Here is a 22,416-nt window from a genome sequence, read left to right on the forward strand (position 1 = left end):
ACAGAAAGATCATGACTGGAATAATACAATGATCAAAGTGAGGTGCTAAAATATAATGACTGGAATCCTACAATGATCATAGTGAGGTGCTACAAGATGTTGACTGGAATCCTACAATGATCATAGTGAGGTGCTAAACGATCAGGAATGGAATCCTGGAATGATCATATTGAGGTGCTACAAGATCATTACTGGAATCCTGGAATGATCATAGTGAGGTGCTACAAGATCATGACTGGAATCCTGCAATGATCATAGTGAGGTACTAAAAGATGATGACTGGAATCCTACAGTGATCATAGTGTGGTGCTAAAAGATGATGACTGGAATCCTAAAATGATCAGAGTGAGGTGCTACAAGATCATGACTGGAATCCTACAATAATCATAGTGAGGTGCTCAAAAGTGAGGTGCTCAAAGATTAGGACTGGAATCCTACGATGATCATAGTGAGGTGCTAAAAGATGATGACTGAAATCCTGCAATGATCATAGTGAGGTGCTAAAGGATTATAACTGAAATCCTCCAATGATCATAGTGAGGTGCTAAAAGATCATGACTGAAATCCTGCAATGATCATAGTGAGGTGCTTAAAGATCATGACTGGAATCCTGCAATGATCATAGTGAAATGCTAAGGTGTATTACATTACTCACATTCTTCTTTTAAAGTTTGTAATGTGGTGTTGATTTGTCACTTTTTTCTGATCTGACATGTTTTGAAGTTTGAAAAGATCCATCTGCTCCAATAATTTCCATCATATACCCTCCACAACTCCCATTGTAAAGTGTTTCACTTAACATCTGGTGAATTTTCTTTAAAAACTTCACTAACTAACTAGCATATCTATCAAATGAATCTGTTACGCATGTACGTATGAGTATATCATAAAAGGAAAATCAATATTCTTGATTTTTAAATAAAAAATTGAAAATTCTAAATTTGTTACATATTTAATAGAAAACCTGGAAATATCATTTTATTTGTCTCATATAAATCTGGGCTTATATGTTTACCTCTGAGGAATTAGGGTCTTTCTATTCTAATTCAGATCTTTGTCATCTAGATGATTTAAGTATAATCAGAAAATTTGGATTCATGCTGCTGAACTGGTGACATGTCAGTCACAGTGTACTCCATGAACCATTGATTGCTGTAGCAGAAATTATTGCTCCTGTCTCACATCTCATTTTGATTTGCATTTCATCATCACACTCTTTATACAATAATTTCCCTGTTTTATTCTACTACCAGCACTTTGTTGCGGTATGTTACTGTGTTAATCAAAAGAATATAAGCTATACACCACTCATTAACTTTCTGATCCATGTGAAAGAATAGTGAATAAAAATGACACAAAATTTTCTGAAACCCATGTAATATATTTTAGTTGAGTGATTGCAAAAATTCCCACCATTGTTTATTCTTTCTAAATTCTTACTAAATATACCTAAGATAAGAATAGGATGGCTTGTACAGGTGACATTTGTAACTTCAATTAAAAATCAATATTACATGGGTTGAATGCATGTATATACTACCCAAACTTCAATCATGAACAAGTGCTTATGAAATAGAGTGATCAAAGTGCAAGTGTTCTCTTTCTCAAACATTCATACACAAACACATGGAATAAAGTAAACAAAACATCAGGCTATGATACCTTGACATTACAGTGGCTCAGGGTATCACACCTTGCCATTACAGTGGTTCAAGGTATCACACCTTGCCATTATAGTGGCTCAAGGTATCACACCTAGACATTACAGTGGTTCAAGGTATCACACCTTGCCATTACAGTGGTTCAATGTATCACACCTTGCCATTACAGTGGCTCAAGATATCACACCTTGCCATTACAGTGGTTCAATGCATCACATCTTGCCATTACAGTGGCTCAAGGTAACACACCTTGCCGTTACAGTGATTTGAGTTATCACACCTTGCCATTACAGTAGCTCAAGGTATCACACCTTGCCATTACAGTGGTTCAAGGTATCACACATTGCCATTACAGTGGTTCAAGGTGTCAACATAGAAATTAGTTTTCCTAAATGTTATCTATATTTCAAATTCTAACACAATAATGAAAAACAAAGGGGAATACTATGTTTCTCATCTTAATTATTTGTTGTTACAAATATAAATAAATCAGAATGCCTAATGTAGCATTTTCTTATACTGTACACCTGTCTTGCTATTCATTACAACTATTATGGAATGTAAAAACAACTGATTGGCTCAATAAGGGTAGTAACACCTTGAACCAATATGGTTCCAGCCTGGAAGGGCCTGTGTCAGCACATATAACAGTATTTAGAAATGTTTTGAGTTGTCTCCCTTGCATCATACACTGTGACTTGGCAGAGTTGCAGACAGAATTACAATTAGAATAATTTACTTTCACTACAACTTATGACAAAAATATACTTTAAAAAGTAGAAATTGTTAAACATTTTTCTGAAGACAGTTTTACAATTTAAATATTTTATTCCTTTCTTGATCACAAATAAGAAAGACTAGAAAAATGTTTTTGTCCTAATATCTAGATAAGACAATGGATTATTATTTACTTAATACCCTGACCAAATTAAACTAGCACCTCTATCAAGCTGGAGATAATTACTTAATACCCTGACCAAATCAAACTAGCACCTCTATCAAGCAGGAGATAATAGCTTAATCACCTATTAGGAAGCATCCAGGGCAGGCCACTTAAACATAGCATCACTCAAGCTTAATCCCTGGTAGTGGGTTCAGCATTTATTGAGTCAACCTTCAAATTATGTACATCAATGTTGTTTTATATCTGTAATAACGGGTAAATCAGAACTGGAACAGCAAGAAATGTATCTTACTATAATGTTAAAGTCACAGGTGCTTGTCAAAATGATGACATTAGTGACTTGATAAGAAATCCCAGTATAAAGAAATTATGAAAGAGACAATTTTGGAGCAATAGGATCAAACTGTAGCTTACTGTAATTTTATACTATACTTTTAATAAGGTTTGGAACTCTATGCTGAAGTGCTTCCACCCCCATCCGATCGTCTTCTGACTTTGTGGACTAAAGAAGAAGATGAACATCTATCACAGTCATCAGAGCTAAACCCATACAAACTTTTTCATCCAGGATAGTGTGAGAATTCCACAATGCAGCAACAAAAGAACACAACACAAAGGATCAAGTCTGCAGTGAAAAATGATTTCTTTCACCCTAGTTCACCGAAACAATATGGCCTAACTTCGAGAGAAAGGTCAAAAGTGTGATTCAAGTAATTATTTAAATGAACCAAGAAAAAAAAAATTAATCTTTCTTCATTTCTAATCTATGGTTGCATTGTTGTCAAGTTTAAGGTGTGTGTGTGTGATTAGGAATTTTAATGTAACTTTTTCACACTTTTTCAGTCATATCTCTACAATATCTGCAGTGTGGCTGTTTATAGTGATGTCTAACACTGGGGCATCATGCCGCAGACATGTAGCATAATGTCCCACCCAATCACATTCTCCTGACTCCAGGCCAAAAAGTCCTAACAATAAGCTCTTAATGCTAAGTGCCTAACAAGGCAGCTGTTATTACCATTTTTATAAGTCTTTGGTATGACTCAGCCGGGTTTCAAAACCTGCAACCTCCCACACAGGAGGCCCACATAGGCTTGTTATGATATTTGTAGATTATCAAGTTCATAAAGAACAAGAACAAATAAAACTCAGACAATTGGTCAATTGAAAACGTGCATGTGAAAAAGGGGTGGGGGCATACCCATAATATGGAATCCAGTCTATATACAAGAGTCATTTAAATATTAACTTCTTGGAGTAAATAAACTCACCTCTGCTCACAGAAGAATGTGGACATAGACCCGTCTCCAAAATGAAAGAACCTTACCCATCCACAGCATATTTACACCGTAAAAGTGCTTTAATCCTGTAATGCAATTCCGAATTATGTCTAATATAGTCTACTGTAAATCTGGAATATCCATAATCATCACTTCACATTTCCAACAATTTGCAAGCATTAAAGTCAAACTGATAGTGACACACTCTTCCTGTTAAACATTTCTCTAACAGAACTAAAACTAAAAAATCATGATGTTTAAGTCAGATATTCTATTTATTGAGATAGACAGTTGAAATATAATTGGTAAAAATAAAGTTAATACATTTTACTCAATATAGAATAGCACACAAAATTCATTGGACTATTTTTGCACTCAACAAATGAAAGGTGTAGTGTCTGAGTCAGAACAAATAAAATTATTTCTTCTTTCACACCTATTTCCATTTAAATTTAAATAAACACAATGTGATAAACAGAATCTCAAATTTGTAATGACTTAATAATATATTTATGAAACTCACTGAATAATTTCCAGATTTTGCTCACCAAGGCTTACAAAAGTTGGACATTATTCAACTTGTTTCATAAATTCAATGTTAAATCATTACCCATTTGAAATCCTCTATACGAAAACACAATATAAGTGTTACATTATGAACAAAGTTTTTAACATATTACACATACATTTATGCATACATACCTACCCATACCTACATGTAAACATACATATGTTGTTGTTCTAGGGTTTAACGCCATTTTTCAGCACAAGGTAGGCTATACATGGCGGCCAGTATAACTGGTGGAGGAAGAACCCTGGAAAACCCAGGGAAGAACCACCGACCCACGAGAAGCTACTGGCAGGCTTTTCCCACGTGCCCACGCTAGTCGAGCCTTTAACTCGAACCCTTGCAGATAAAGGTGAGATGGCAGTGATCCGGAACGGTGAGCGCTTTAGACCACTCGGCCACTTGTGGCCCCAAACATACATATGTACATGTACATAAACCACATACACATATATACACATGCACCTTCAGTCGGTGATGCAATTTATGTTACAGGAAGCACATCCATTGTTCAAAAGCTGTCCAAAATTAAGACTTACTAATATATGCATTGATTTGTTGAGCAATTTCTGGAGAGAAACCATACTGTATTACATTAGAATAATTATAATAGGAGCATGGTAAGAATTTACAACTTTGTCTCGAGAAAAATGGCAGAAAACAGTGAAATTCATCATGTACGTTATCCCACCATAAATAGTGAATTTTCTGTTTTGCCTTGCTACATTTTCCCAATGCATTGACTCTACTAGAACTTTGTGGTTGCTAGTTCTAAATTGTTTAGCAACAGGAAATAAGCGATTCTGTCTGAAGATAGCAAGTACGTAAGTCTTTTTCTGAATAATTGTTAAGCCGTACCTTTCGATGTAACATCTAATCTTGCACCCCATTCCTATATAAATACGTCATTATATAATACCTGCTTTCAGAGCTTTTAGGTTTACATAATCATGCTTCATAAAGCAGATCAATTCTTTCAAATGAAATAAAAATATTTCTAATATATTCAAACTATTTATAAACAAAGCTGAAGGGGGCCTCCAGTGGCTGAGTTGCCTAAAGCACTCACCGTTACGGATCATGCCATCTCACCTCTGTCTGCATGGGTTAGAGTCTCGGGTTTGGCCAATGTGGATATGTGAGAAAGCTTGCGGTAGCTTCTTGTGATCCATGGTTTTCCCCGGGTTTTCCTCCACTATTTATACTGGACGCCATGTATAGCCTATCTTGAGCTGAAAAATGGTGTTAAACCCTATAACAACAACAACAATAAAGCTGGAATGTATATCACACACCATGATAGTATACAAGTTTTGGAGAATTTTGCATTCATTATTGAGATCCAAAGTCTGATCATGTGACATTTAATATAAATGTTGATTGGTTTCCTACCAAGTTCTGAACATGAGAAGGTAACTGGTGTGTTAAGTTTTTAAATTTTGAAACATATTTAGGGATATCGGTGTGAACACATTCAATTATCTCTATTTTTTTAAGCCCATATTTCACATCTAATAGAGCAAAATAGTAAAATTGTGTGATTGAGCAGTACATGCAGGCTGCTTATTCTTCAATAGAGAAGATGAATGGTTCTTTTGCTTGTTCAATATTATGTTTTACATTTTACAGCTTTAACAAGCTGCTGATTTTTATAAGAAGTAATTTCTAGTATTTAATTTCTTCACAAATACAGATGGTATTTCCATCGATTGTAAATGTAAACCAAGTACAATTATGTGATGAAAAAATTAATATTTTGGTTCTTACAAATTAACATTAAGTTTCCAAATTTTAGTGTACTCAAACAAAACACTGTTTATTTGTGAAATGGCTGCATCAGTTCTAAATATTAGCCTGCATATAGTAAAATCAACAGTTTCAGGTGTCAGAACCTTCTGTTGATAGTGCAATTCCTGTATAATCATTCTCTTGCAGAAAGCTCTCCAAGTTGTTCAGAAACAGTGAAAATAGTACTGGCAGCAAAACGTTCACTTTGACTAATGCCACAAAGAATCTGAAAACCTGGGACTGTTGTCCATCAAAGATCACAAGGGATTTTATATTTTGTTGTAAACTGAGAGTAATTCTAAAAAAACATTATATTGTTTGCAATAACTTTGTACAAAGACCCGCCCACCAAACTGAATCCAAAGCTTTGCTAAAATCAATAAAGGAGATAAATAAAGTTTTCCATTTGTTTTTAAAGATTTCTGATAATGTGGTAGAGAAAATATGTGATCCATTGTAGAGTACCCAGCATGAAATCCAGCTTTGTGATCCATTGTAGAGTACCCAGCATAAAATCCAGCTTGGTTTCTTGCTAATATGTTGTGTTGGCTGAGAAAATGTTTGATCTGTGAGTGCAATATAAAGGCAAACAACTTACCAACTTTGGACAGTAATTGGCTGATAATTTTCGGCATTGGTATGGTTTCTGCTATACTTGTGAACTGGTCTTCAAGCCATGATTCCAGGATAAAACCTCTCTCAGGTATTAAATTGAAAACAAGATATAGGGATAGGAATTATTAAAGTGGATGTGGTTTTAAATGTTCATTACATATACTGTCAGTTTTCTTATCATTTAGAGCTTCATAACATTTAATGCTTTTCCCCTCAGCTTTCTGTGTATTCAATGTTATCATCATTGTCCAGCTAACTGATTTCATAACAATTTGCAACATAATTGTTTTAATGTACCTTATTTGTAGCTACAAATGAACATACATCAGTGACTGTCTATTTCTACCTTGTGATAGGATAATGCACTCTGGGCTGTAATGAATCCCTTAGGCGCTAGTTTTGTATGACATGTACAAAAGGTAATGTTACTGTAAGCCATTGACACCTGGATGGAAACAGATCCCAGAAAGTGTATATAAGACATGCTGCTGCTAATTCTGTTTGTGATTTGTTGCCATCCAAGTGTCAATAACCAATTACCTACAATAGGCCGGTAATATGTATGACTGGCATACAAAGGAATTTATTTATTTTAGCTTCATCATAGAAGCCATATTGTATATATTGAACTAGGACCATTTTCATTTAGGATCCCTGTCTACATGATCATTCCTTCAAGGGGAGTATTGAGAACTAAGTTTTATAACTGTCATTATAGCAGTCACATTGGATCTACGATTAGCACCATCTTCATGTAAGCCCATCATGGTATCATAATAAGTCGACTGGTAAATACTTCATGTTAATAAAGCCATTCCTTTGGAGAACATTATAGAAAACCAAATTACAAGATACAGCTCTCCTTTATGCACCAGACCGACTAGTCCTAATGATAAAGCTGAGTGCTAAGCAAGGCAGCTGATAGTACCATTTTCTTAACTCTCTCATACGACTCAGGGTTTGAAATTGCAATCTCTTGCATCCGAGGCAGATGCTCTAACTACTTAGGCCACCAGACTGGACCCTTTTCAAAAGATCATTATTTAAAATTTTTTACAGTGCCTGATATACCATGGTTTTGTATATTGCACTTCTTATGTCACTTGTTTAGGCTTGAATAAACAGTAACACAAGAAAGGGTAAAAACAACAAGCTTTGAAAAATACAATAATTTATTTCCCTGGAAAAATTCTGTAAAAAAAAAAATATGAACTTACGGTTTTATAGAATCAAATCTAAAAATGATCCAAAAATAATCAGAGAATAAAATTTGAGTAGTCCTAATAACAAAATGTTCTAGTCTGTAGTGTTGAAGTATACAGTTCCTTGTAGAAACAAAAATTATCACTCCGGTTTCTGATAGCGGAATAAATTTTTGTTTAAAAAACTGTTCTTGTTCCACAATATTACATGAGCACATATATTTTCCAGAAAAATAACAGAATTAATCCTTTTGAATCCAAACAATTTAAAATACTCCAAACCAAGTAATTTGAAATAACTCCAAACAGCACAACATACAACTAACAGTTTAACAGCCCAGCTTCTACTGAGATTAATTCTCCAAAACATGGGTTATATGGGTTTTCTAAAATGTAAACAAGGGTTATGTGATCATCTTCTGGAAATTTATAGAAGCAAGTACTTGTTACAGATCATGTTTATCCAGTGTGACCCTGACGAAAACCAATAATTTTTACTCTAAGAAATAAAAAGAATAAAAAAATTGTTTATATATTAAAGACAAAGTCCAGTCATGACCTTGGAAACAGCAAACATTTTAAAATAAAATAGAACTTGTTTACGAAGGTTGCTACAGATTCTGAAACAAGGTCAGGATTTAGATCAACACCTGGTGTTTATAAACTAACAATCAAGGTCAGACTATTTTCTGAAAATAAGTTTCATCTCTAGTGAATAAATTTACAAACAATTAAACTGAAACAAATATATACTAAATCAGATATAATTAGATCAACTATACATAACAGCACTATTCTCAGTATAATGTGGTTCTGTATATATTGTGGTACACTACATAAAATGGTCTGCAGTTGTGGACCCTGGCAGTCATGTTAAAATGAGACAGACGAACAACCAGGGTGAGTCATTATCATTAAAGACCAACTAGACATTAAAACCATTCTTTTGAAAATCCAACATCAAAATGACTTACCATTCAACTGGAGTAGAGAACGCAAAATGTTCAAGATAACAACATACTGGACTTTAGCTCAGCACCATTTTAATAAAAGTATTTTAGTGGAAAAAAAGCCATGTCAATATGAAGTTTTGTTCTCAAGAAGTAGTGATAACAATATATGCATGATGGCTATTGTGGTGGATATTTTCAACTTGAAAACAGCCACATTTTTATTCAGGACCAACTAGACATCAAATGATGTCTTTCAGTGTAAACCTCATGTTGATTATGCCATCCATTCAGGTGAAGTAATGCTAACAAGACTGTCAATATGGCTGCTGCTAGATTAGTTAGATCAGTACTATTTTCATTTAAGACAACTAGACATCATAAGAAGAGTTTTTGGTGAAAACCTCACATCAATAAGATTTTCTGTTCAAGTGAAATAATTCTCAAGATGACTGCTGACTGGCACCAATGTTTTATTGGACAAGCAAGACATCATTAGTGTGTGTGTGTGTGTGATTTAGATTTGTGACATAGCTTTAACAATTTTTCAGTCATATCGCTATGATATCTGCAGTGGGACAGTTTATAGTGATGTCTAGCACTGGGGCATCATACCGCAGACATGTAGCATGATGCCCCACCCAGTCACATTATCCTGACACCAGGCCTACCAGTCCTAACTCTAAACTCTGAGCACCAAGCGAGGCAGCTGTTAGTACCATTTTTATAAGTCTTTGGTATGACTTGGCTGGGAATCGAACCTACAACTTCCTGCATCCGAGGAGGATGCTCCCACCACTAGGCCACCGGAGTGGTCAGTCTTTTAGTGACAATCCCATGTTGGTATTATTATCCATGCAATAAAAAGACTTTGAAGATTGTGGCTGTAATAACCATTTTGTAGTCAGATTGGCATGATGTTTATTTAGGACCAAACAGACATCATGAAAGTCTTTTAGTGAAAAAGTTATGCTCATATGATCGTCCACTCAGAAGTAGTAAGCCTTAACAAGATCTTTAAGATGGCTAGAATGGTGGCCATATTAGATGTGGATTGGCACTGTTTGCTGGGCTCAAGAACCGGCTTTTGATATATATCACTATTTATCCTAGTACCACAGCATTTAAGCATTTCTATTTGGTACTGTCATCATGCATCAAATCTCAATAACTCACATGTAAACATAATATACATCTTTGATAACTCGCGCGCGACGGGGTCCAAAAACATCCCAACATTTTTAAAGGCATCCTGCTGTTGTTGGTTCTTCTTTACGCTTCACCAAATCTGGAATTCCCATGTGGGTGATTTTGGACGGATTGTCTAGTGCCTTCCTATTCTCCTGAATCAACAGACCAGCAAGCTGGTCTACTGAATCAAATGCCAGTCATTTCATCTAGCCCTTGATGACTGCATATCACTATTGAAAACGTTTAGAAAAAAATATTACAAACAACAACAATTTATAACACACTTTAAAAAATAATTATAAAATTCAATACAAACCTCCTTCAAAGCTGACTGAAAATTCTAAATGAGAAATATTGATAATAAAAAAATCAAGCACCCTCTTTAGAATCTCTAATCTATTGACGGAAACTGCATTTCATTCGAAAATCTCTGTTTTCGCCACATGAGACAATGATAGATGCCCTGAGGGTATCACTAAAATGCAAATTGTTGCAAAATGTTGCGAAAAGTTACACAACGTTGTGAAAAGTTACATACATTTATATACAGGTACAAAAAGTTGCGATAAGTACACAATTTTATTTTGTAATGTAGACCAAGACGAGAAATGTTGCACTGAAATGATCACAAAAGCTTTACTATGTCTAACATTACATTAACTAAAGCCATACTAAAAGTTTTCTTTATTTGATCATTCTTACTTACGAAATTGGTTTCCACAGCTGTTACGAAAAGTTAACACCGTAACCGAATCTACATTTCGGCCGCTAAAAGTTTTCGTTACCATCAGCTGCATCAGTATACATATATTTTTGAAGCTGCTATAAACCCTTGAACGGAAATGCGAAAAGTGCTTTTAAAATATTTATTTTGTCTATTTCTTTCAAAACGGCATATATATTTGAAATTGGAACATGCGTGATTAAAAATTTGGTTTTATGTTAATATTAAGATATATTAACATAAAGGGCACCGCATTGGTCTTCTTCTTGTCCTTAGGCTGCGACTGACTGCAGGACCATAAATCAGGACTCTTTTGAGGCATCCTTGACGTTCTACATAGACTCTTCGCATTCACAGACTGGTGCCTGTCCTGTGGACAACTGTCCAGTTGGATCGGACATACATTAGCATGTCCGTACTGAACATCATCGAAGAAACAAGGGTTGATGATTCGACTGTGCTCCACATCATGAGGCGCCGAGAACAGGTGAATCAATGCAGTGAACTGCGCTTATTTACAGGTAGAGGAAGGATTGAAACGGATTGAGTTCATTGACCAATCCAAACACGCGTTACAAAATTCAGTCAGCCCGCATCCAATCCGAAGAGAACAGTCTGTGACGTCACGTGGTCTATATAGATTCGCTAGCGCCTATGCGATGTCAATCCATGCGACAGTTATTTAACATGACGGAAACTCAGAAAACGATCAATTGGGGTGCACCAGCAGTGGAGAACACCCAAGTGAACCCGGACTTACTTTCAGAAGAGGTAAATTGGGATTTTGTGGATTTTCTTACCTCGCAAGAATTTGTTCCGGAACCTTCGTCACCTTATTCATTATCGCACGTGGAGAATTTTAGGGAGAGAAAGAAAGAAGAATTGGAGAAATTTATACAACAGCAAAAGGAAGCGGAACAAGCTTTTCTCCTACAGCAACAACAGCAAGAAGAAGAGGTAAGAAAAAAAACAACAACAACAACAAGAAGCAGCAGCAAAGAAACAAGGGTGTGAAAATCAAACGGTCACGGTACTGTTAGACGTTTTAGCGGAATTAAGAAGTCTGAAACAAATGTATCAGACTTCTTTATCACGACCGAAGAGAATACGACCTTCACGAGCGAAACACTCCAACCCTGTGACCAAGCCTACCATACCACCCTTAGCGATTTCAACCAAGTCATCATCATCAACAGTACGGAGTCCAAAAGTAGGCCCCGGCCGTGGCAAAGGCTTAAGACAGTTAAAGTTGATTGCTTAAACACACCCCTACACCAAAAAAGGTCCTTTTCAGGGCCACCCACGTCTCTCGAAAAGAGATAGACTTTCAATTGCCAATAACTCAAAAAAAAAAACATTTTACCCCTATAGTACGTGTCTGTGTATGAGTGTGTGAGTGTACGATCTTATTTTAAAATCAAAACCCAAAGATACTTACCTTTATACCGAATTTATTCTTTTATCAATATTTAGAATCCAATTCACAATTCACAATTCTCAACAGAGCACCTTAAAAAGTTCATACACTTCTTCTGTCTCATTGTTTAGTCTCTCTGTTTTTTCAATTTCTTCACAGTCTTTTCCTCCTCTTCCTCCTCTTCCGCCTCACTTTCTTCCCTTCTTCTTTTCTTCTCCTGTTTCTTTTTCTTCACCTATCTGCTTTATTCCTTCTCTTCTTCCTCTGAAGAATCCCTCTCTTCTGACTCCTCTTGTTTCTTTTTTGGGCAATCTGGAGACCAAGGTCCTTTTTCTTGACAATGATAACAGGTAGCAGCAGAGGAGGGGAACAGACCACTTTAGGGAAGGGTCACCCTTGTTATACAAAAAAAAATAGTGACCCTTCATAGAGGTCAAATACCATGTCTACGATTATTGTTTGTCCCCAACATAATTGTAGACGAGCCTCCTCTGCTGCTCAATCTTCATCTGAATCCTGGGAATCTTCATCTGAATCCTGGGAATCTTCATCTGAATCCTGGGAATTTGTTTTATGTTTCAAGTAATATTCAAGTTCTGATGGTGGTTTTTCTATTCTTGGATTTATGTTTTTTCTTTTTCTGTAATATATCATCAAACTTCTGTATCGATCTCCACCGCAATTTTTGCAAATCTGATATAATCCTCTAACGCCGTCGTTACATCCAACACATCTTCGTGGACCAGCATGGGGGTTTTTCTTTATAAGATAATTATGTTTTTTGCAATATTCTCCACGACATTTTTTATCACATTTGTTAGTGTTTCCTTCACGCAGCCACGCACAATTGTTCATTATATTAATGATATCAGTTTAATTTTATCATCATCCCCGTTATCCAAATATTTTATCAAGTCCAATACGATATATTGTTCTAGGATCTTGCAAATTTATTGTTATAAACCCGTGCGGAGTAGTTTGCGCTCGTGAAAAGAAGTTTCTGAATTTAATTATATCCATGTCACCGCTGCACCAGGTTTGATGAATATTTCGCAACGTGTGTGTGTCTACGCCATTAAACACAACTAAAATGTTACAGTTATCTCTGATCACTTTTGGTATTTGTGTGTATCGTTGAGTAACATAAATAACATCGGTATTTTTATGTCTACCACGGGAAAAAATCCTAGCTGGATTTGACTGTTTATCTAGCATCACATCATCATACACAACTAAATTATTAATAAATCAGTTTAAATCATCAACGGACGGTGCTTCATCAATATCTGTTATAAACTCTATAACATCATTATTTTCGTCCAGTAATCGCGCGTTTTCGTTAAAATCTTTAAGTACTTCATAACAGCGTTGATCATCAGCGGATGGTGCTACCAAATACAACTTATCCCATTTCAACCATCTCATTATCAGATTAAGTAATAATTGCGTCTTACCCGATCCAGATGGTCCTATGATAATCATTCTGATGGAGTTCGGTAGCGCAGGATGATGCTTAACTGGCTCTCGCTGCCGAGTTGCTGAGAAATCAATTATATCCATATATATTATAACATGAATTTATATTGTTTACGCTGTAAAGTTAAAACTCCAACCACTGATTTAGCTACGGTTATAACAAAAAATAAAAAAATAGCGTATGGTGGAAAATGTTCTGTATGCGGTAGAAAGAAATTTTCGTTTTTACCTAATAGGCGCGGTGGTGATATTGCTAATTTGATGTCAAAGTTTCCACTTTCTCCATGGGCTAAATACAGCGGAGAAAAACATCTACCAGGATATAATTATTGCGGTCCTGGTACTCGACTCGATATCAGGCTTGATAATCAGGATCAACCAAAACCAGGCGAGGAACCAATAAACGCCATTGATCGAGCTTGTCATGTTCATGATGTAGCTTATAAGAGTAAAAATCTACAAGATAGGCATATTGCAGATGTGAAATTAATTCATTCATTAAATTCCATAAAAAATAAAAATATCAGAGAATCATTAGCTAATTGGTTAGTAAGATCCGCGATGAAAAGTAAATTAGCGCTAGGGGCTGGTAATATATAATGGAATCAATTTATTATTCACCAATTGGATACTGGAAGGGTAAATCAGCAATTAGTAAACTCGCTGATGCAGCAGCGGTTAAACATTCTGCCGCTAAAACGTGGTTGTCCAGGCAGGCAATATGGCAAATTTATCTACCACGTCCTAAACAAATTCAGTACGCGTATTTCAGTGTCAGTGTTCCTAATGAAGTTCATCAAGCTGATATTTTATTTTTGCCATATGATACTGTATGTAGAAAAACGTACAAATACGCGCTAACTGTTGTTGATGTTGCAAGTAGATATAAAGAAGCAGAACCGTTAACCACTAAAACAGCCGCTGAAGTAGCCGACGCATTTAAACGAATTTATCAACGAGGACCCGGACCACAAGGTGGTCTGCGATGGCCACAGCTGCTACAGGTTGATCCTGGCAAGGAATTTCTTGGTCCAGTATCATCGTTGATGAAACAACATAATACCAAAATACGACGAGGGCATACTGCAATTCATCGTGATCAGGCAATTGTTGAGCGATTTAATCGAACACTCGCTGAGCGGTTATTTGGATATCAATACGCGAAGGAATTGATTCAGGATAAAAGATCTCGTGAATGGGTGGCAAGATTACCAAGCGTGATAGCTGCATTAAATATTGAGATTACACGAACAACCAACATGAAACCCATTAATGCAATTACAAAAACAAATATACCAACACAACGAAAAGATATTGAAAAACAAAAAATATTGGGTGATGTTACAGTTAGATATTTATATGAGCCCGGCGAACTTGAAGGCGGTAAAAAAAGAGCGACCGATCCTATTTGGAGTGTTACCACGCATAAGATATCCACCGTGACAAGATCGCCAGGTAGACCCGCAATCTACAGACTAGATTCGGCTGCTCCTCAACGCGGATTTGTGCGTGAACAATTACAAGTGATCCCTACGGATACACAATTACCACCAAAATCACTTAACTAGCACCCAAGGCGCTGGCGCCTCTGCGTCGATTACATTCAAGACAGGTCAACATGATATTTTCTCGTGTATGACCAAGATTGTTATTTTTTCTATCTACGGTAAATTGTCTTGGATCATTTTTCAGATACCGCCATAACATTATACAATTACAACTTGCACAATGATTATTCTGTTGTTGTTTTAGCGCATTAATAAAATCAACATCAAGATCAAAATTGCGTTTATTTTTTTAATCACACTGTTCATAACCAGATAATTTTTTTCTTATTATATCATCGTCAACAACATCATCACTAATCACTGACGAGTCCATGACGATTCGTCTCAATTGAGATAGTTTCTAACTCGAGACACTGCGAGATAAACCAAGTTCGACCATTCGATGTGATCATCAACGATCCAAACAACTGTATCAGTAATAGTTAATCCCTGAGATGAATGAATCGTCATGCGTATCCGAGTGTCCACGGGGATTTATCAGCACGTAGAGCATCTTCAACAACATCAACGTCGACGGCAACACTATCATTCAATACAAGATTCTGTTTCCTCTTTGACTCTCCTGGTATATCAACGTCGATATTTTGCCGTCGTGTATCTGCTGGTCGATAACATAGTGGAACTGACAACGTTGGAAACTTTTCTCGTTGTAACTGAAACAACTCCCGCTGAAGTGTATCACGAACTATCTTTCTACTTGCAACTATCAAATCGTTTGGTCGCCACGTTTGCATAAAGTCTTTCATGGGTGTTTCTGAAATTATCTCGCGCATTATTTCACATTGAATTTTATTCGGTTGTAGTCTGATTAATTTTTTTAATTCCTTCAATGCTGCATCAAGTGCTCTATGATCATCAGTTATTTCTTCAGCGTGATCAACGAAACTTTTCAGCCAATCATGTGGAGATGGTCCAGCTACAGGTGGTGGTTGACCGTGATCGCCGCACATTATCACAGCAGTATTTCTTGTTAACAACCAATCAAGAAATGTTTTTAATGTTTCTTGCGGTACAGTGCATATTTCATCCCATATTATAATCCTTGGAATGTATTTCTCTCCCATCCTTGAAGATGTCCATGTATCACCCTTCCATCGAAAAAAGCTGTGATAAGTATGGGAATTAACACCGCGTTGTTTCATCTCTCGCGCGAGTCTCTATGTGGGTGTTAGCACGATCATATCCGAGTTCTGAAATAGTTCGATAGCTCGAGTGGTTTTACCACTGCCGCCAGGTCTGTTTAGATAAACCGTTTTGTGTCTAGTTATTGGATCGTATACCGATGGTAACAACGAAGTTGTCAACGTTTGATATTTTTTACAGTAAATATCTTTAACCGCAACATCAGCGGATTCGGAATAATCGGGCATATATTCATTTTTTATTCTCCACGAACCCCACGATGCATAAGTGCCTATGTTTAATTTTTCTAACAACATTGAATGTTTTTTACTTATATAAAACGAATCGGTAGCAACTCTGACGGCATGCGTAGAAACCTTATTTATCATCGATAATATATTTATTGAAACATACGCGAGCATCGATGATCTTAAATGAGTATACTGAGGTGACTCACCGTCCATGTAGTTCACAATGGTACCTAGTTTATTTCCATTTGACAAGAAAGCTGTTTCTCGACTTACAAACGTGTTCTTGTTCGTTGTATCAGCGATTATAAAATCTAACTCAGCGTCGTCCATGATCAATCTTGTACAATGTTGTATGTGATCATATGCTGCTCCTTGGGTAAATTTGCCAATTATTTTTCTACCAAGATCCTTCGAATCGGTTTCATCCGAATGTGGTAACCAAACTTCGGTTTGTTTTCGATATGATATAATTGCTTCGCTGATCGTCAGCGATATTAACATCGTGCAATCAAGCATATACCGTAATAGTACTATTGGTGTCCACATTTTTTCCGAAAAATGTTTTCCAAACCAAACATAACAAATTGCATGGAGTCCTTTAGACATTTCGAATGACTCGATACGAGCAAATCCAGTCAGATCAAAATCCGGTAATGGTCCATTTATCGATACTCGCGTCATTTCGTGCGTGGGATGACCGAATCGCTCAAAATACACAGAACAATCTCCGTATCCAAGAAAACTTCCCGGATAACACGCAACCATATCAACTGAAATAACATCTCTATGATCGTATTTAGTATTACATAGTCCGCCGTGTCCATATTCGACACAACTGGATACTATGTCATTGAGAAAATCAAACCGAGTTGGTTTCCACGAATTTTTCTTTCTAGCAAAATGAGCCGCAACGGACGGAACAGGAAAGCGTTGTCAATAATTCGTCAGTGTCATCAGTGTATTGCAGTGCAAGATTTTTCATTTTCTCGTGAAGATGATTTGTTCGATAAATAACACCATTTGGCCTCACAAACTGATCAAATTGATTATTTTCTTCCACGCAAGAATGAAATAACCATACTGACACAGGATCGTTTTTACTTATTTCGTTAATAAAATCAAACATATCTCCGGGATAACATTTAACAGTTCGATCTCGTGGAAATATTGTTACTGCGTTAGTCCACGCGTGTGAGTTATGATCAATAATTTCGATCGAAGCTCCTTTTGATCTATATTTTGATTCATACAAAATTTCTCCAGTTATCGTCGCTACGGTTATTGGAAATTTTAATCTTTTTCCTAACTCAGCGACATCTTTCATAGACGCACCAGTATCTTTAACCATTTATCCCCACGTGTTTATTATTTTACGTCTCTTATCCGTTAGACCGTTTCCACGAGTCAAAATGGTAAAATGTTCTGTTACTCGTTCAGCTACACAATTTATTTTCGAAAATTTCATCGGCGCTAGTTTATCAACGCTAGGTTTTTCATTTATCACATAGATTCCATAAATAACCGCGGTCACAGGATATGCTCGTTCATAATACGGTTTGTCAATACCTGTTAATAGACCTGGTTTGGAATCTTTACTTAGTACGACAGTTTTTTTATTACCATGGACAGGATCATATTTGTCACGGATAATCCAATCATTTGTTTCTGTCAACACGACGAATTTTATTTTGAAAAGATACTTGCGATTACCTTGATGAATATCAAAGAGGTAGTTAATGATAATTGCTGCTCGTTTGTCGTTCATCATAGCGTTAATGGCGCCGTTGCGTATAATCTTAAACGTTGACCAGACATGAGATGCACCATCTGTGTGAAATTCTTTCTTGGCGTCGTGAATTTTATTAATCAAACTTTTATTTTTCGGATCAACCAGATCTCGTACTGGTAAGTCTGGAGATATTCTGTCAAGGTTGAATTTATCCACGCTCCAGGGCTTTATTCGGGATAATCTATCGAATTCGTTCATACTATATTTCAGACAAGTATTTAAATTAAAATATTATGTATACAATGTCTCAATGCAGATGGCTCATGGTGGGTTCATTGACTCGTTGTAATAAATCCTGTAAAAGGGAGTTCTGCGGACAACACATGCAGTGCGTTAACCGTGGAAGCTTAGGACCAATACCATGTCTGCGATGTGGTACTGGAGTGCGAGGAAAAACAAAATTATGTGGAAAGTGCGGGGGGAAACGGTTCAGAGAACTTAAAAGATATTATGACAAAAAAAAATAATAATTGTGAAAATGCTATAAAATCCGTGGAGGATTATCTAAGTTTTCAGACAAACAATAATTTAAACAAATAATATTATCATATATGGAGCAAAATATATTTATCCCACATCCTGTCGTGACAAACTACGAATCAAATATTTATGGTATGATCAGAAATTGTATGCTTAAAAGGCCGGTTGGTTTTGTCACTAATACTGGTTATCTAATGTTTACTGCTGGAAAGAAACATTATCTGTGTCATAGATTTACGTATGAGTGTCATAACGGATTGATCGAAGATGGTTTTGTTATTGATCATCTTGACGGGGATCCTCAGAACAACTCCTTATCCATCCTTTGTGTTGTCACGCAAAGCGTGAACTCTGCGCGTGGTAATACTGGAAGATGTAAGACAGTTTCTAGAAGGGTGATCAAGGCTACAAACATAGAAACCGGTGAAGAAATTACATTTCAGTCTATGAACGCGGCTGCGAAATATTTTGATATTAACTCGCGTGTGGTAAAATACGTCGCAGAAAATATAACCAAATCTACTTTCTCAAAAGTATATAAACAGAAAATCACCTTTCAATATTGTTAACTATCATCACCACCTCGAATTATATTTAACCACATTGAATTATATTAGTCGCTCTATGGCCCCCTCACACTACTGAATTTTTAATTATGCAAAAGGGAGATTACTTTGTAATGTATAGTTTTCTTCGTAAATTTCCGATTTTTATGGTCAGATTAACCATTTACGTCGTAATTAATTACTCGTAGAAGTATATTTATGGTTTCTAACTTACAAAATAGAAATTTCCCATCATACAACATAGCGAGAAACTGAGGTAACTTGACCGTTGTTATTGATCCGCAAGTAGCTGTATATGCTGCATTTACAAACCGTTGTTATGCACAAATCGATATGCAGTGATTCATACCGCACGCAGGTTATATTTGCAGTCTGTTACGAAAAACACTGTTATATTCAGAAACCGTCATTTTAATGTAGAAACAGTTATTTAAATGTAGAAACTATTCCGCTGTTTTAATTCAGAAATGCTGTAGCTATATATTAACTTCCGAAACATATGTTTGTAATAAGATTTGATAGCTCAATCCGTATCGAATTGGGTTGTGACGCTTGCGGTCCAGGATCGAATCCCATGACTGACAATTGGTCGGTGGTTACGCATATTAGCGATTTTTATAATTAATTGGGGCACCGCCAGCCTCTCTCCGCTCTCAAAACCATCCAAACCACATATCACCGGTGGTTAATACATGTTTTGTATTACCTACGTGTTGATTATTGGGGTAGGTGGTTCTGTTGAGCGGAGAAAATGGCCTCATTCATTACATTCATTCATTCATTACATCTCATTATGTATATTTCATTCATTAGATTCATTCATTCATTACATCTCATTATATATATTTCATTCATTACATCACATCTCATTATATATATTTCATTCATTACATACTTAAACCTGCTAAAAGACTCGAATAGAGGTTCCATTTCATAATATATGTTTGTGTCGTCATTCATTACATACTTAAACCTGCTAAAAGACTCGAATAGAGGTTCCATTTCATAATATATGTTTGTGTCGTCATTCATTACATACTTAAACCTGCTAAAAGACTCGAATAGAGGTTCCATTTCATAATATATGTTTGTGTCGTCCATGCATAATCTGAGCTCGCTAAAGACTCGATAGGGACTCTTCATTCTGTGTGCCTGGTGAACTTGGTAGAATGCGAAGGCAATCTACGAGTTCTTGGCTGTACTGTCCTTGAAACATCCCGACGAACTCGCTAAAGACTCGATAGGGGTTCTAGGGATATTTTTTTTTTTATTTTAAAGATTTATATATTATATAATGAACCATGAAAATATCGAAGACATTATTTCTGCCATCAAAAAACTAGAAGAAAACAGAATTAATATATCTGATGAACTAAATCCTGAAAAAATAATATCTGATTTTGAAACGTTAGAAGAGCTTAAGAATAAAAATAAGTACGTTCTATCATCTCAATATAAGTTCATAAAGCGGATTCAGGCAGCTATGTTTCAGTCGCTAGCTACCGTAGAAGATAATCAGGTGAAGGAGTTCGTTCCTCTCTCCGCCGCAGTTGAAAAAATTAGATCGCTGTTATCCCACGAGTACGAGGAAAAGAAAACAATTAGTACTCGCATAAGACTATTAAGAAAAATTATGTTAGCGAGTAACCCCGTCCAAAGTAGTAATTTTGAAGATGACTGAGATCTTTGATGGGTTAGTTGGTACTTAGATTTATTATTTTATTTCTGAATTATTATTTTATTTATTCTGAATTATTATTTATTTCTGAAATTGATGGGTTGGTTGGTACTCTGAATCATGCAAACCAATCAATTTTGTAATTTTGATGGGTTAGTTGGTAGTCAGATTTATTATTTATTTTTTCTGAATTATTTTATTTTATTTTTTCTGAATTATTTTATTTATTTTTTCTGAATTATTTTATTTATTCTGAATTATTTTATTTATTCTGAATTATTCTATTTATTCTGAATTATTTTATTTATTCTGAATTATTATTTATTTCTGAAATTGATGGGTTAGTTGGTACTCAGATTTATGTAAAATGATCAAATTTTCAGAAAAAAAAATAAAAATATTTCAACATTTGTCAGTGAAAATTGATGAATTTTCCTTTATCATTCGGGTCAAACCTCAAGCGGTTCTCTAATTGATTTATCGATAAATCGTCAAAAATCAGTAAAATTAGCTCAAAAATGAGATTTTTCATGCGATTTTTGTTAATTTTTCTGGTAGTTTTCGAAAAAAATGAGGGTTTTTGACGATTTATCGATAAATCAAGTAGAGAACCGCTTGAGGTTTGACCTGACGAAAAACTGTAATTTGACAAATTTTCCCTGACAAATCGACTAAAACACGAAATTTGTTGATTTTTCACTGAAATTCAGAAAATAAAATATTTCTGATGAAATAAAATAAAATATTTCTTAATCCACTCCTTATTTTATTCATTCTGGAATATTATTTTTTAAGTTGATCGACTTTAATGCAGGAATGTGCCTGATCTATCTCTCTCGACGGAGTTCATTGTGTTAATAAGAAATCCTCGTTTCCGTGGCTAAATTGTTCTATGTTTTGTGAATACGCGCGTTTTCAAGTGTATAAAAACCCTCACGTGCTGGATCTTTCTACGATAAAGTCTTACGACTTTACCTACATATTTATTCCAATCTCTTCTCCACGTAGGTCAATTAAGCGATTAAGGTGGTCCGTGAGTTTGAAATTTATTCGTGACAAATACTGATTATGTGTGCGTAGATAGACAGGATTGGTTGGTACTTGCACGATCAAATCGCCAGGGGGGACTTGTGGTGTGAACGTGTATAGGATGTATCCTTGTTGAGCCTGATTTAATTTTCCAAGA

At 35.7% G+C, this 22,416-nt stretch overlaps 1 protein-coding gene across 1 annotated transcript in view; it reads right to left on the bottom strand.

The window, feature by feature from the left end:
• Positions 1 to 22,416, bottom strand: part of LOC149795920 (uncharacterized) — a 62,020-nt gene that overhangs the window by 13,405 nt on the left and 26,199 nt on the right. Inside the window, exons 2-3 of the mRNA XM_089963887.1 lie at positions 10,476 to 10,568; positions 6,800 to 6,895 (exon numbers count right to left, since the gene is read on the bottom strand). Coding sequence (XP_089820013.1) covers positions 6,800 to 6,895; positions 10,476 to 10,568 — 189 coding nt within the window. The remainder of the gene's footprint in view (positions 1 to 6,799; positions 6,896 to 10,475; positions 10,569 to 22,416) is intronic.

This window comes from Sinohyriopsis cumingii, chromosome 7 (assembly GCF_028554795.1).
Source record: "Sinohyriopsis cumingii isolate HCF-2022 chromosome 7, ASM2855479v2, whole genome shotgun sequence".
In the NCBI taxonomy this organism is placed as follows: domain Eukaryota; kingdom Metazoa; phylum Mollusca; class Bivalvia; order Unionida; family Unionidae; genus Sinohyriopsis; species Sinohyriopsis cumingii.